Source organism: Argentina silus, assembly GCF_951799395.1.
Source record: "Argentina silus genome assembly, chromosome: 3".
Lineage (NCBI taxonomy): Eukaryota > Metazoa > Chordata > Actinopteri > Argentiniformes > Argentinidae > Argentina > Argentina silus.
In genome coordinates, this window is record NC_139657.1 from 5,762,962 (window position 1) to 5,780,229 (window position 17,268).

Consider the following 17,268-nt stretch of genomic DNA (forward strand, 5'->3'; position numbering starts at 1 on the left):
TTTTTTATTTTACCATGACGCCGTACCGGACTGTACCGGCCTACTTCCTGTTGTTGTTGTTGTTGTCCTCACTCTGCTCTCCTCCCTCTCTTTTACTCCTCCCCTTTTTCTTTTTTTTTTACTCCTCCCCCCTCAAATTCTTTCTCTTCCTCTGCCGCTCTCACTCTCTTCCTCTCACTCTCTCCCCCCTCTCACTCTCTCTCCCCCCCCTCTCTCAGCCCTGTCTGGTGCTGTGTGCTGGGGCCTGCCCCTCGGCATCAAGAGTTGTTTTAGCGCCTGTCGTTGTAGCTAGCTTTATTACTACCGCTAGCTCTATTAGCCCTCTCTGGAGTGGTGGGAATAGACTAGAGATTGGAGTGAAGTGGTACCTGTCTGCTCTGTTTGCCTGTTTCGGTGACAATTGTTCCGGCGTCCAGGCTACCGTGTAAGCACTAACATGTTGCTCTCACAAACGCGCGTGCGCGCACACGCATACACACGCGTCACGTATTTGTTGGTTGACTTAATCGCTCTGTCTTTCTCAACCCTGTCACATTCCATTTTAATTGGTCTCAGGATTCAGTAGAGTGTGAACATTCTCATGGTGGAGGAGAAAAAACACTATCTAATCGCTCTCTTTTCAAGAAGAGGGCACTAGTTAATGAGGGGGCATGTATGTGTGTGAGTTTGAATGTTCCGTATCTATACGTCTGTACGTGTGTGTGTGTGCGTGTGTGTGTGAGTGAGCGAGCGAGCGTGTGAAGGTCATCTGTCACCTAGCCTGTACAACATCTGATTGGTTCCCACCTAAATTGCAGGTTCAAAATTCAAAATTCAGGCAGGTAAGACTTCAGCAAATTTCCTCTGACCTGGCTTTGCTTCTGGATATGCTGTGGTGAATTAACACTGAGTACTACCCATCGCACAAGACATTCGCTCTAGCATTCGCCATTGTGTACCATAGCAATAGAAGTAATAACACTAAAAACCTACTCCAGCATCAGTCTGTGAGGACATCTTTCCCCTCATATCGACAGACAGAGAGACAGCTGTTATCAGCCCTGATTCTGGTTCAGTATGACCCCTCTACTGCTAATGGTGTGGCTTGGCAGGTCTGAAGTTTTTTTTATTTTTATTATGTGTGTTGTGGGTCTGTGAAGACTGTGTAACATGGGGTGGTAGGGTCTTGCCACACACAAACACACATTCCTGTGCTGTAAGGCCAATCAGGCACTCTTAACTGGTATGTGGACGACTGGCATCTGGGTCGAGAGGTACACCTACCCCCAAACGTGAGGGACGTTCTCATATTTACAGGTGTGTACGTGTGTGTGAGAGAGAGAGAGAGAGAGAGAGAGAGAGAGAGAGTCTTACAAATGTCTCTTTGTCTTGGAGTATAGAGAGCCATGTCTGTCCATCTGTGGCCTCTTTGACCTGCTAATGTAGACCTATCGCTGCTGTTGTTGTTGTAGCAGCTCAAAACGTTGTTTATGTTGTTGATTACGAGGATTCTGTAGTAAACAGGAATGCCTGCGTCACAAACGAACACAGATCCACTGGGTTTTGGATAGCATTTGAAACTTTTAGCTGGTAGGGAATGAGCTTGTATGCTAGCTCCATTTAGCTCTAGCTTGCCGTTCATTTCTTTAGTTACACACAACATATGAGTATATCTTCTTGCTTAAACAACCAATCAACTGAAAGAGATTGGGTTGGAGAACCACCCCCCCTGCAGTTTCACAGTAGTTAGTTAGCAGTGTGCTGAAATAAATCATTTGGGCTTTTTAGTTGAAAACATCTGTGCAGAGTCTGTCTTTGTCTCTGTGTGTGTGTGTCTGTGTCTGTGTGTGTGTGTGTGTGTGTGTAGTAGGATAATGTCAACAAGGTTGTAGCACTGTCGTAGGTAGTTGCCTTGTAGTGCAGTATCTGTGTGTGTGCGCCTTTGGGATTAATAGCTGTCATCAGGCATGTTCCCGGCACATTAAATATAGCTGCGTTATCAGAAAGGCCCCCCATGTTGTGGTGAAAGGGTTAAAACCCTTCCATGTCTTTCCTTCATGCCCCTCTCTGCTCCTCTCTATCATTTGAACTCCACAGTTTCCATGCGTGTGCGTGTCTGTGTACCATGTGTGTGGTTTGAAGCGGCCCTTTTCCGGGGGATTTGGGCTGGCATATCTCTGGCCTCATGTCCGATGTCACGCCAGCACCATCAGATCATAATAATACACTCTGCAATCCTGGAAATGTGAAGTTGCAAATAGTCCTGCTAATCCAGAGTGTGTGTGTGTGTGTGTAATCCCACTGAGAATTGACCATCCTGCCTGGATTACTGTCCTGTGATGCCTGTGTGTATGCAGCAACAAGAGGGGAGTTGTGTGTGCGTGTGTGTGTGTCTCTCTCTCTGTCTTTGCATGTGAGGGTTAAGTGAATATCATGGCAGTAGTACAGTGGTGAAGTATGACATTTGTAGATAAGAGTTTAGCGGCTAATATTTCTTTGGGAATGATTTGCGTTCCATCTGGGAAATGTATATCCGTGGTTTGTTTGTTTAGTGTGTGTGTGGGTGCTCGCACGCTTGCACGGTATGTGAGCCATGTGTGTAGTGCATTAGCGCTAATGGTCGTTGTTTGTTTGTATTTGTCTGTTTGTGGTTATGTCATGCGCACAGATGAGGGATGTAAGGCAGTGTGCATTTCCTGTTGGTAAATGATAGATGGATGCTGCGCTACATTAGATAGTGAAAGGCGTGTGTGTGTATATGCTGTAAGCTAATGTGTACAGTAGCTGTGTGTGTGTGTGTGTTGAGAGTATCCAGGGCCATGTAAAGGACTACACTCCCTGCTCTTGCTACGATGACCTGTCATCATAGAAACACACACGTACTGAATTTTTCATCTCTTCCATCCACTCCACTCCACACCCTTCCATTCCTTCCTCCCTCCGTCCATACCTCTCTCTCTTGGCAGGAAGCAGTGTCCATGTGAGGGTTCTGCTCTCCCCCGTGCCCCCCTGGGGTTAGAGAGAGGGAGAGGGAGAGGAGAGGGGAGGGGGGGGGTTGTGTGCAGGGTATTATTGTACACTGTGGGAGAGGGATGGGCCCAGTGCCCATCCCTCTCTGTAATAGGAATTAACCTCTTCCGCTCTCTCTATATCTCTCTCTGTCTCATCATCACCATCACATGGGTTATGATTATTTGATGAAGTACGGCATTGACAACCCCTCAGCCCTCCCGGATATGGAAACAGCAGGGCAGGGAGCTCTTTCTGGGAAACTATTGCACAAGTGGGATTTTCTCCTTTTCTCTCGCTCATGTTTGTGTACTGCACACTGTCACTAAGTGTGAGTTATCATCTGAATAATGTGAGTGTGCACAGAGGTTTCTCCCTCTATCCATCACACTGTGTGTTATACGCCCTTTTTTGAATACTTGAAAAAAATGCGTTCTTCCTTGAACAAATCACTGACTATGTTTCCATGCCCAATATTTGGCAATTCAGAATGAGCTAATTCCAAACGGACATTCCAAAAGAACTCTTTATATGATCGCAAATTCAAGTGGCCTTTTGGAGGTAACTATTTCCATATAATCTGAGCCAAATGAGCGTTTCAGTGCTGAGTATGAGTTAATATTCTCTGCTTATTCTCAGTTTATCAAAGGTATAACCAAGCCAGCCCTTCCATACAAAATTACATTTAATCCGGAATGGTCATAAGAATGGTGAGAAGTGTTTCAGTTTATTTTGACTGTTAACAGAATATTAGGCTGCATGTAAACAGAGTCAATGATCTGACATGTCTTGATTGCTATAAGCAATGCAGTGGAAAGCTTTCTTTGACCAGTCCAATCACGTCAGATCAGTTATTACTTAAGGGAGGAAGTGAGTAATTATGCTTTTTTTTTTTTTCTCTTCAGCATTCAAACATGCCAATAGATTTGGTGTTTAGGCTGATATTTTCACATGATGATGGTTTCTTCTTGCTAAGGCCTTCAGAGACCTACTGGACTGGTGGTTCTCACACCAGGTTCACCCCATTGTGACAGTCTGTAGCTTTACCCCTGTAATGAACCATTGGAATGCTCTGCCTCAGCTCCTCTTGCCCTCTGAAATGCGTGTTATTGAACTTCACGCTCTGATGGTCACACACACACACACACACACACACACACACACACACACACACACACACTCACAGACACCGTATAGCTTTAGCTCCAGGCCCTGTTCCAGTACTCTACAGATGCATCCTTCTTCCGTCCCCCTCCTTGAGGCACTGACCCACAAATGATTGGATATGTGAAGGCAAGGTCTCCGCCCTATTGCTCTCAGGGATTCAACCCCGGTCAGATCCATGATTAGGAAGAAATATGATGTATGCCAATACAGGTCTATCTGTAGTGGGCCAATATCGGCCGATTTATGTCGGTCAGGCTCTACTCCTAACTCCCCTCTCTACCCCCCCCCCACCACCACCACCCCCACTCGTATCCTACCCCCAAGCAGCCCTGTCCTCCTCCCCTACCCCCGAGCGGCCCTGTCCTCCTCCCCTACCCCCGAGCAGCCCTGACCTCCTCCATGTCTTTCTGGGTCAGAGGTGGAGAGAGACTGCATGCTCTAACCTATCTGCCGCACCCAACCAGGAGCTAGTGGTATGTGGAAGGTCATGCACAGTAGACACAGGACCTCCGGCACAAGCCCAGTATGTGGTATGGGCAGACTCTAACCTGAAGTCATTGCTGCAAGTTAATGTTCTCAGTCAACATATCTGGTAAAAAAAGATAACAAAAATAATCTATATCAATAATATAGATAAATAGTTAAGTCAGGGTGGTTAACTTATGTTGAGGCATTTTGTGGCCATGACAGTTTTTGGTTAGTCTTGTATGGAAATGTCTGGAGGTATTTTCTTCCGAAATCCAGCGTCTAAATGTTGAAAATCTTCACAACAGTTGAGACGGAATGCTGCTTGTTTACTTCTCCCGTTCTTTGGCATGTCACTAGAACAGGCTGGAAAACAGTAAAAAATCGCATTAGAACTATTTTGCTTTGGCATTCATCCTGAGGTTGTTGCTGAAATTCCGGCACACACACACTCCTGTTGCTGAAATTCCCTGCGTTTGAGTATTAAAACACACACACATACATAGTCCTTTTGGCCATGGAGGAAGACATGGAAATGCTCAGGTGGGACAAGTCAAGCAGATGTTAACGTACAGTGCCTTCGGAAAGTATTCAGACCCCTTCACTTTTTCCACATTTTGTTGTGTTCAATTTCAAATTGATTAAATTAAAAGAATTTGCCATCAATCCACACACACTACCCCAGAATGTCAAAGCGAAAACACATTTATAGAAATTTCAATAAATTTGTTAAAATTGAAATACAGAAATACCTCATGACCTCAGACCCTTTGCTATGACACTCCTTAAAATGAGCTAAAATGCAAAAATGTCATCAACAAATCCCTCAATAAGTTGAATTGAGTTCATCTTAATGCAAGGATAATAGTTCATGTAATTTTGGAATTAATATTTTTGTGTTTTATAGGGTCTCTGATTTGCATAGGAATCAATTACACATGCGCCTGGTTGAACATTTGGGACGGCTGGCCCCCAGACCTGAGGGGAAACCAGAAGGGGCTCTTCACTTGTACCAATGACTCGCTCAATTGGTCATTTACCAGCAGGCAAACATGGTCATTTCACATGACCCAGACGATGCCTGTGTGTCTGTGTGTCTGTGTGTCTGTGTGTCTGTGTGTCTGTGTCTGTGTGTGTGTGTGTGTGTGCGCGTGCGCGTGCAGGCTCCGCAGCTGTCATGGTGATTTGTTGATTGAGCCTCTTCTATAACACCTCAGCATGTTGCTACTAGAAACATGCCATGGCAACTCTCTTGCATAGCAACACCAACACCACAGGATCACAACCCTTTCTTTCTATATTTAGCATTCGCCTACCTTTTTGTTTATGAGATAAGCCTTGGTTTTATTTTGCCACTTGTTTGCACAGACTATTTCATAATAGAGCCGGTCAGATTGCTTAGATTGCCCCAACATTTATCAGTGAGGATAATAAAAAGATCACTGCGTAGAGAAACAAGCAGAGAACAGCTGAATACTGTAGTCCTGGATTTGGCTAAATCAGTGCATCTATCTTGTGGATTCCACTGTGTTCCAATATTCATTGAGTAAATACGTTGGGAGGGACGACGACGACGACGATTATGATGATGATGATAGCTGGTGTCTCTCTTTTGTCATGAGCGTCACAGGCCAGTTTAATAGGTAACTGATTGAGAGCATGCTGGTCTGGTCTGTAATCTGTACAAAAGGTAGGTCAGTTCAGAGGTAAAGGCTCATTCAACCCTGTCAATAGCAATACAGCACTAGACTAGGCAAATGCTGAGGTGCTCTCGTGTAGCGATTTAGAAACATGCAGTTCCCGGGGAAGTCATATTCAACTCCTGTGCCACAAAGCTCCAGACCTTTAGGCAGAGGCTACAGTATCACAATATTAGACAGAAATGGCGTGGATACGAAGGACCTGCATCTCAAATCCGCATAGTATGCAATCTTCTGTCTTTTTAATTTCTACGCCCCTCGTCAGAATTGCCTTTCCTTACATCAACCAACACTCCCCTTGCAGTGGATATGGCCAATGCGAGAGAGAGAGAGAGAGAGAGACAGCGAGAGAGAGAGAGAGAGAGAGAGCGAGAGAGCGAGAGAGCGAGAGAGAGCGAGAGAGCGAGAGAGCGAGAGAGAGCGAGAGAGCGAGAGAGAGCGAGAGAGCGAGAGAGCGAGAGCGAGAGAGAGCGAGAGAGAGAGAGAGAGAGAGAGAGAGAGAGAGAGAGAGAGAGAGAATTAAACATGAATGACTCCCTGGGTCTTATCACCCATCCACTATCGACCCACAATACTCCCTGCCTTCATTATTCGGCGTCTGTATGCCCTCGATCCCCCTGTTTGGGAGTCTGTATGCCCTCCATCCCCCTGTTTGATGCATTTTTCATGCATGTTTTCCTCTTCAAATAATACCAGAACATGAGACGTTCCTGTTTGATATTGATTGGTTTTGTGCCGCCTCTCGTTTGTGCACTTGCTGTAATATTAAACTGAGCTTTGTTGGAATTTGCTTGTAATCTCTCCACTTTGTGGTACCATTAGTGGTTTTCTGGTTTAAAAATGTGTTTCAGAGCATAAACCCTGCAATACCTGGTGTGGTTGTGTATCATCTACAGTGTGTTTCACCAGTTGGTCTCAACCAGTTGGTCTCTCTCTCACTCTCTCTCTCACTCTCACTCTCTCTCTCACTCTCTCTCTCTCTCTCTTTCTCTGATTCACTCAATGATAGTCTTTGAAGTATCTGTGTATCTGAGCAGACAGTTCTCTGTTCACTTTCTCCCTATGACTAACCCAATTTAGTTGGAATGAACTACTCTCCCAAAACCCTCCCTCAAAAGACCCATTCATCATTAACACTGGTTTTAATGTGTGTTTACCAAACAAATAGCTGAATTACCACAAACTCGCTGTGGAGGCTACTGTACACAACTGTGTTTAGTGTTTTTGGCTTTTCATTATTTTTCTTGTTCTTCACAAGCTTGACAGTTGAAATGGGGCCTGTTTGTCAAAACAGTATAAATGATTTATCTCTCGTATTCATGATTTGTAGTGCTGAGATGCCAATAGTATCTGTTGTGTTCTGGTAAACACGCTCGCTCAGAGATCGGTTGGCTGGGCTCACATAGAAACAGCATCTGCATGTGATATCTCATGACATTATGATACCAAACAGCTTTTACATCTAGGTAAACGTGTCGAGACGTGCAATTTGAGATCATAATTAGTGATGCTACATCAGCCGGTCCAATCTGTCCGTGGAGTGTTTTTGCAGGAACCAGAGGAAAATTTGTTTTTCGATGGAGAGGAAAAGGAGCCAACAGGCAATGCAGCCTTTTAAAAAAGGCAGTTGGGTTTCCCTTGTTGCCCAATTAGTAACTCTAGCACTCAGATGCTTATCCGAGCTTTCATCTATGTGTGTGTGTGTTTGTGTTGACTGAGTGTGTGTTTTCTGAGATAACTAAATCATCACATGTCTTGCAGAACCGCTGCTGGCACAGAGGCGACTGTGTTAGATGTTAGATTATATGTCGAAGCCTGTTGTATCCTCACATAAAATCATACTCTGCTGTTGTTTGAAACTTACGAAGCAGAATGTGGTGAGCAACTGTCAAGGCTCGTGTTGACTAGTGTTAGCAGGGTGGTGGTATGTGAAGGAATTTATCTGTTAATAGTTACTATTACCGTACTGTGGGTGAAGTAATATGTCGCATTCCGGAAGCTTCTGCCGCTGACCTCAATCTGTTCAGGAAACAGATCAGTGGTGAAATGGGATTGCAGATTAAACATTAATAACATCACAACATCAATTATGTGGGAATTTACATGAGGCATAGAGCACATCTAAAAATATTGAAACGAGGCATTGTCATAACACTAATCAATAATCCAGCTGTTAATAGTTGATCTCATATATTACTCAATTAATTATACTGTAATTAATCACATGTATCTGTAAATACCTGGAGGTACTAAGAAATGTTAGATTAAAAACAGCTTCCTTAAATTCACCCTGAACCAGACAAATCTGAATTGTTTATGGAGGTCTCTCATCTCGCAGTAAGAGGAAGAGAGGAGGGGTGACCTCTGACCTCTGACCTAAGGGGCTAGCAGTCAACATGGGTGTGGCAAAGCTTCACAATTCATATTCACCTTGTACAGATTAATAATCTTTATATTTAATATCAATAGGCTATAAAACAGTGTAATATAGTCACCTGTACAATGATTTATTTAAATGGTTTGATATTAAACAAATCTTCAATAGTTTGAAGTATAAATCATTTAACTCATGTTAAACAGTAGAATTCATTGTTAATGAAACATGGTAACACACCACAACCTTTAGATACTTCAGCATATTAATCCCTTGCATTCTTCATATCCAGATATTGCAGTTTTAGTCATTAATAAGGATATCAACAGGATCTTTGTTCTAGACAGGGAGAGGGCACAGATTTCGTGTCTCTGGTTGCACGTGTGTTGCTTATCAAGAATGTCTCTTTCAGAGAGTGTATGACATGTCATAAAACATTTCCTTGTAAACAAAATAGTTTGTCCATTACTTGATAATTATTACACAGGACTTTGTTTGTATAAGATGGACAAAGAGAGAAAGAATGCATTCTGAAACAGAGAAGACATATAAATCTAAGACTCCAACGTGTGTGTGTGTGTGGTTCTTTGTAGCATTATAGAGATGTGGATGTTACTTTCCTGACCTTCTTCCACAATGGAGGCCTTGATGGTCTGTGTGTGGGGTGGGGAGAAGAGCTGACCAACAGGCCAATGATCCCTCTACACTTGTAATGACAATTAGTCTTGCACACATTCCTCTTATCCCTGGATTCTAATATTTTTTTTCTGTCTCTCTCTCTTGTCTCTCTTCTCTGATAGGGTCAGACCCAAGGCCAGTAAGCCCTTGCATGGAAAGACCGCCCACCAGCCTCCTCCATAGAGCTTATGGGCATGGCAGGATGAGCGTCTGCGTGCGATTATGATGGCCAAAAAGCAAGATGCTCGGTCGCCCACTTACAACCTGGTGGTGTTGGGCCTGTCAGGCACAGAGAAGGAGAAGGGGCAGTGCGGTGTGGGCAAGTCCTGCCTGTGCAACCGTTTTGTCCGCCCAAGCGCAGATGATTTCTACCTGGACCACACCTCTGTGCTCAGCACCAGCGACTTCGGGGGCCGGGTGGTGAACAATGACCACTTCCTGTTCTGGGGAGAAGCGGGGCGGACAGTGGAGGAAGGGCCAGAGTGCCGGATGCACGTGGTGGAGCAGACAGAGTTCATTGACGATCAGACGTTCCAGCCTCACCGGAGCACTGCGCTGCAGCCTTACATTAAAAGGGCAGCGTCCAATAAACTGGCATCTGCGGAGAAGCTGATGTACTTCTGCACGGACCAGCTGGGGCTAGAGCAGGATTTTGAGCAGAAGCAGATGCCAGAGGGCAAGCTGATGGTGGATGGCTTCCTCCTTTGTGTGGATGTGAGCAGGGGTATGAATCGCAGCTTTGACGACCAGATGAAGTTCATCACCAACCTCTACAACCAGCTAGCCAAGACCAAGAAGCCGGTGGTGTTGGTGCTCACCAAGTGTGACGAGGGGGTGGAGCGCTACATCAAGGACTCGCACACCTTTGCTCTTGCCAAGAAGAACCTCCAGGTGGTGGAGACGTCGGCACGCTCCAACGTCAACGTGGACCTGGCCTTCATTACCCTGGTGCAGCTCATCGACAAGGGCCGGGGGAAGCCCAAGATTATCCCCTACTACGAGGCCCTCAAGCAGCAGAGTCAGCAGATCGCCTCAGCGAAAGACCGCTACGAATGGTTTGTCAGCCGAATCGTGAAGAACCACAATGAGTCATGGCCCAACATCAAAGGGCGCATGCAGACGTCATCTGAGTACAAGGAGTATGTCTTCCTGGAAGGCACAGCCAAAGCTAAAAAGCTCTTCCAGCAACACGTCCACCGGCTCAAGCAGGAGCACATTGAGAGGCGGCGGAGGGTCTATCTGAGCACCCTCCCTCAGACACTAGGTTCCTTGGTCCCAGAACTAGACGAGATCGATCACCTGAGCTGGTCTGGGGTCCAGAAAGTCCTGGAGACCAAGCGGGACTTCTCCCATTGGTTCGTGATCTTAGATGACACGCCCTGGGAGGACACGCCTCACATCGACAATATGGTAGATGAGCGGATCCCCCAAGATCTCCTGGAGACTCCCGCTGCTGAAATCCTTTATGAGAGCCACTTGGAGCACCTGAGAAACGAGCGCAAGCGGAAGGAGATGAGGTGGGAGTTTAAGGAGAAGCTGGGCGCCTCTCCCTTCATCACGGCTGGTAAGCCCTGGGAAGAGGCCCGCAGTTTCATAATGAATGAGGACTTCTACCAGTGGTTGGAGGAACCAGAGTACCTGGACATCTACAACAAACACCAGAAGGAGATCATTGACAGAGCCAAAGAGGACTTCCAGGAGCTGCTTTTGGAGTACTCGGAGCTGTTCTACGAGTTGGAGGTGGACGCCAAGCCCAGTAAGGAGAAAATGGGAGCTATCCAGGAGGTTCTAGGGGAGGAGCAGAGGTTCAAGGCTCTGCAGAAGCTGCAGGCGGAGAGGGACGCTCTGGTGCTCAAACATATCCACTTTGTCTACCACCCCACCAAGGACACCTGCCCCAACAACCCTCACTGTGTGGATGGTAAGATAGAGCAGGTCTTGGCCTCAAGGTTCCCCACCCGGTACTCCTCCTCTGACAGCCAGAAAGCCGATGGGGGAAAGGCTGACCGGATCAACTTGGTTATCCTCGGAAAAGATGGGCTGGCCAGAGAGATGGCCAATGAGATAAGGGCTCTGTGCACGAATGACGACCGCTACGTGCTGGATGGGAAGATGTACGAGTTGTCCCTCCGGCCCATAGAGGGCAATGTGCGCCTGCCGGTCAACTCCTTCCACACACCCACTTTTACCCCCCACGGCTGCCTGTGCCTCTACAATTCCAAGGAGTCTCTGTCCTATGTGATGGACAGCCTAGAGAGGCTCCGTGAATCCACCCTAGGCCGGAGGGAGAACAGCCTGGCTCAGCTCCCCATGTCCCTCCTTTTAGTCACCAAACGGGGGGTGGGGTCCATAGGGGACATTGGTGGGGAGACGGCCCACTCTCTCATCCTCCAGGGGCAGCAGGTGGCTGGGAAACTGCAGTGTGGTTTCCTGGACCCTGCCTCCCCTGGCGTGGGCTACGGGCGCAACGTGAACGAGAAGCAGATCAACCAGCTGTTAAAGGGTCTCCTAGACTCCCGGAGGACACCAGGGGGCCTGGGTAGCAGCTCCCCCCCAATACCCGCTCCTCCCCCTGCCTTCAGAGACTCTCACCCCCAGCCCAGCACCGAGGCAGACCTGAGGATAGTCATGTGCCTGATGTGTGGGGACTCCTACGACGTGGAGCAGCTCCTCTCTCCCTTCTTGCTGCCGCAGCACTGCCGCCCGGCCTCCAGCCTCAGCAGTGGCACCTCAGTGCTTCTTGAACTCGTGGTTGGGGGCCAGAGGCAGAATATCGAACTCTCCCTGCTGTCTTACCATTCCTCCTTCTCCCTACGCAAGAGCCGGCTGGTGCACGGCTACATTGCGGCGTACTCAGCCCGACGAAAGGCCTCTATGGAGACGTTGTGTGCGTTCCTCTGTGAGGTGCAGGACATCATACCCTTGCAGTTGTTAGCCATAGGGGAGAGTCAGACGGAGCTATCAGACTCTGAGGCTGCTAGGGAGCAAGTAGGTCAGGGAGAGGAGCTGGCCCACGAGATCGAAGCCAGGTTTAACACTGTTGTGTGTGGACCTGGAGGGGTAGTAGGAGGCCTACATAGGATAGACCTCTTCCAGCCCTTTCTAAAAGAGGTGGTGGAGAAACGCACCATTGTGGAGGCCACACACATGTACGATAATGTAGCCGAGGCTTGCACCAATGAGAGCGTCAGCCCGCCTCGCTGCGGCTCCCCTAGTCCAATCAATACCCTGCTGGACTCGGAGGATGACGTTGAGCCCTCGCCGACCTACCCCACCCTGAGGGAGGATGGCACCCTCACCTCCCACCTGGGGGGCTTCAAGCTCCCGGACTTGGACTCCAGCGACGCCTTCTCAGTCATCTCTGAGATCAGCACCTTCGAGAGCAAGCTCAACAACAAGGTGCCCCCCCAGGTGCGGCCCAAGCCCCCAGTACGCAAGGTCAACCTGGGGCCCTACATGGACCAGCAGGGTACCAACCGCCGCTCCTTAACCCCTGCAGTCACCTGGGCGCCAGGGAGCGATGGTGGCTATGACCCCTCCGACTACGCCGAGCCCATGGATGCCGTGACCAAGCCGCGGCCCACAGAGGAGGAAAACATCTACTCTGTCCCTCACGACAGCACACAGGGCAAGATCATCACCATCCGCAATGCCAACAAGTCCCACTCCAACGGTGGGGGAAACGGGTCAGACAGTGAGGCGGACAGCAGCTCTCTGGAGCGGAGGAGGAAGTTGTCTGCCCAGGGGGTGAAGCCGCGTCTCTACCGTGACCGCTCCAAACGCCTGGGCAAGTTCAGCAGCTTCCGCACCAGCTTCTCCATCGGCAGTGACGACGAAATGGGCGGGCCACCCAAGGCTGAGAAGGATGAGACTGGGGGAGCGCACAAGGGGGACTCCATCAACGAGGAGGGTGAGGACCCCAAGAGAAGGAACATCCTCAGGAGCCTGCGCAGAACAGCCAAGGTATGTGTTGGTGTGTGTGGGGGAGGGTATAGGCAGGTTTCCCCTCTCAAAAAAATAAATATCGAGAAAAATAGCTGTAGTTCACCTTGTTGTGCTCATAGCCAAACTAGATCAGTAGTTACTGAGTATTTCATTAGTAATTAGCTTTTTCTCTGTTCTCAGTGTGTCAGTTATGCTTTGAACAATTAGCACATGGCTCTGATTTCATTGACCAAGGGTGCTTCTAAGCTTGTATTTTTTTTTTACTCAGATGTGTACATCTACGGATTAGAGTATTGTTTTTCTATTCACTGAAACTCACTTGCGACTGACATGCTATAGGGCTCTAGGTTTCTTCCATGATCTTTACATGTTCCCTGCCATGGCCATACATTTCCCCTGCTCTGCAGGAATGCTCCAAACAAGCTCAATCAAAGATGGAAGCAGAGAGAAACTTCAGTGATTTAACTTCTCCAGCTCTGGAGAAACATATTTAATGAATAGGGGGAAAGCTGTGTCTGTGTGTGTCTGTGTGTCTGTGTGTGTCTGTGTGTGTCTGTGTGTGTCTGTGTGTGTCTGTGTGTGTGTGTGTGTGTGTGTGTGTGTGTGGGTGCATGGTATTATGGTCTGGTTGGTCATTATTCTGTAAACTGGCATAATATTCTTTGCCCATGTCTTTTTCAAAGATTCCTCCAAATACGTTAACCCCTCTGACATGCCTCATTATATTTTGACACTAATGCCATTAGAATTGATGTTATATTTCGTCAGTTCAGGCACAGATATTTCTTTCCCTGCTCTGTTAAATGAAGGCTTTAATGAGAGTGAAAAGGGAGAGTTTCATTTAACCTCCACCCCCTGCCTCCCTCTTTCTGTATAGTAGTTGTGTTTTATCCTGGTTTAAAGCCCTAATAACAGCCCACTCTCTATTCACAAATTGCAAACCAGCTTCTGCTACCGCGTAAGTTGTCTTGGCTTTTTAAACCTGCTCTTCAGGAAGTAGATCTGTCTAGGACATGTAGAGCTTTCTGGACATGCCTTGGTTCATTCTCCACCCCCTTGGTTCATTCTCCACCCCCTTTGCCCTCTTCCTCCCTTTTCCCCCACCTTCCACCTGTTCCCTGACTTGTCCTGTCCCGATCATTCCCGATCTCCCCCTTTCTCTAATTCTCACCCCCTCCACCTGCTCTCTCCCTTTCTCTCTCCCTCCCTCCCTCCCTCCCTCCCTTCCCTCCTGATAGAGTGATTTATAGGACTCACCCGGGTGTCTATACAAGTGTCAGCCTCCTTCCCTCTCGCTTCCTCTCGCACGCGTTGCACCCTCATTCCTCTCGCTTCCTCTCGCACGCGTTGCACCCTCATTCTTTCACACCCTCCCTCCACTCTCCTTGCTTCTCTCACACACACGCAGCCCTAAAACCTTTGACCCAACCAGCCAACCAGCCAACCAGCCACTCTTATCTGCCTGCCATGCCTCTCATTCACACACACAGCCTGACACAGTAGTGCCACCTAAGTAGGAGGTGTGTATGTGTGTGTGTATGTGTGTGTGTATGTATGTATGTGTGTGTGTGTGTGTGTGTGTGTGTGTGTGTGTGTGTGTGTGTGTGTGTGTGTGTGTGTGAGATTTTAAAACGGCAGGGAGAGAACACCTTCTCTCGGTGTCTGTGTGTGTGTGTGATAATTACCAGGCCTGTCAGTACTGCAGACAGCAGCTAGGTGATTTATGTTTTCTCAGACAGTGGTGATGTCCCAATACCCCTTTACCGTGTCATATTTATTAGCTCCTATATCCTTGCATAGGTCCTATGCCTCAACTTCTTCTTATTATTTTTTTAAAGAACCAGGGTGTAACTTTGGAAAAAAATCTGCCACCTCTCACCACTGCGGTGAAATTCAGTTTTAAGTTCCAAACCACAACATCCTCCCTAATTAGCTGTCGTGTTTCTGCATGCACGCGTGATTTGAAGATGGCAGCCGCCAGGGACAGAAAGGCGAAAATCAGTGAGTCCAATCACTTCGAAACACCCCTGGCCATAACAACATGTTTGTATACAAACCGAGTGTCGTGTACGACACTCCATTTTAGAAAGTAAATTAAATATATCTTTCAAGGGATCTCATTCCCTGATTTGCTACTGAATGAACATAGTCATTACAACCATTAGGAAGCCTTTAGAAAGCTTGAATGTTACATACTGGACCTTTTAAGATCTAGAGACACTGGATTGGAGATGGAGCAATATACTGTAGGTGCAACTCAATTTAGCCCTAAATAAAACAATCAAAACAGAACTGACTTTAGATCAATTTCACGAATTCCACACTGACTGCCTCCTGACAGCTAACCACTGCCTTAGGTTTGACCTGGGGCCTATGCGCTACATTAGTGGCTTTATAACTTAATGGGAGCCATAATACAGGCATCTGGCTCCAAGACCTGTTCCCAAATCAGCTGTCTGTTGATCAGGGAATCATATCATGTACGCCATTTAGCTGACGCTTTTATCCAAAGCGACTTACATTGCAGTGAGTGCATACATTTTTCAGTATATGTGGCCCCAGCAGGAATTGAACCCACAACCTCAAGTCTCAAGTCTCCTCAGGGTGTTGGATTATCCTGGCATGGCTATACTCTGTACAGGCATTTCCCTAGCATGCTAGTATGCCCCATAGAGTCTGGGTACAATGCTTTTGAAGTTGCCGGCTGGGCAACTCAGTAATGAGGGGCTTGACTTATGCTGTTAAACTTGATCATTAAAATCAAATCACTTAAATCCCCCCAAAAAACATGCTCTAGGCAGGAGTCAAACCCTGCAGCTCACGCTTGAAAGCTTGCCACGCAGACGACGTGAGAAAGGGAGGCAACAAGTGTCACGCTGTGGAAATCCGATTCGGTGTGAAAATGTACTCGGGAGATTTGATTTTAATGATCGAGTTGAGCAGCGCTTATGGCTGCCTAATGTTGAATTGGATAAATACTGTAGTGACTCTCTACATGACATAAAGGTAGCTCGATACAAAGCTTATTAGCTAAATTACAACTAATTTTCGATTCTTAAATACGTATATTAGCTAAATTGCACCAGAAAAAATCCATTAAATTTAATTCTGTCCCGGAAATGACAACACGCACAGCATCAGAGCACTCCGAACGCTACCCGAGCCATCTGCGTACCCGAGTCGGATTTATCATGACACCGCAGCCATGCAGGAACTTCATTATTATGTGTTGGCATACCCCGCAATCAAGTTGTTAGGGTCACAGGAAATGATTTATGTCAATTTGGGGTCACGAGACAACAACGTCTGTTTGGGCCGTGGTTTCTGGAGAGAGATGATCCTAGATGTACAGAATAAGCCCAAGGGCGACTTCTACCTGAGCCATGATGAGTCCACAGCTGAAACCCCCAACCCCTTTTCCTTCTTAAACCCCCTCTCCTCCTCGGATGCGGTTGGCTGAGCAGAGCTTGGCAGTGCTTGGCTCTCTCTCTTTTTTTCTTTTCCCTTTTTCTCATTCTGAAGCCGGAAACATTTCCTCTTTCCCTCTCTCTGCTCCCGCAGCTTTTTTAAAACCCCCTCAGCCGACAAGTGGAAGGTTTCAAATTCCTGCGTCACCTAGTGCCATTCAAATGCCTCCAGTATTGAACACACAGAGAGAGAATGAGAATAGTGTTAGAGGTGTGTGTTTGTGTGTGTGGTTATTAAGGATGTGTTTTCTTTTCCTTGTGTGGTAGAGGTCTGTTTTGTCTTCTCAGCGCTGGCGACATATCCTGTCTCTGTCAGCAACAGAGGGAGTGGCAAGAAGGAAAAACTGCAGGGGAGAGAGAGAGAGAAATAGAGACAAATAGCCAGTAATAGAAGAAAAAGAAGATTTCTTTATTTTTTTCTCGCTGTCTAAATACAGTGCTCACTAAATCACGTGGCACACACGATGACCCTTGACACCCAGGG

At 47.2% G+C, this 17,268-nt stretch overlaps 1 protein-coding gene across 1 annotated transcript in view; it reads left to right on the plus strand.

The window, feature by feature from the left end:
- Positions 1-17,268, plus strand: part of arhgap35a (Rho GTPase activating protein 35a) — a 58,368-nt gene that overhangs the window by 23,986 nt on the left and 17,114 nt on the right. The window contains exon 2 of the mRNA XM_083665748.1: positions 9,495-13,335. Coding sequence (XP_083521874.1) covers positions 9,595-13,335 — 3,741 coding nt within the window. The 5' untranslated portion in view covers positions 9,495-9,594. The remainder of the gene's footprint in view (positions 1-9,494; positions 13,336-17,268) is intronic.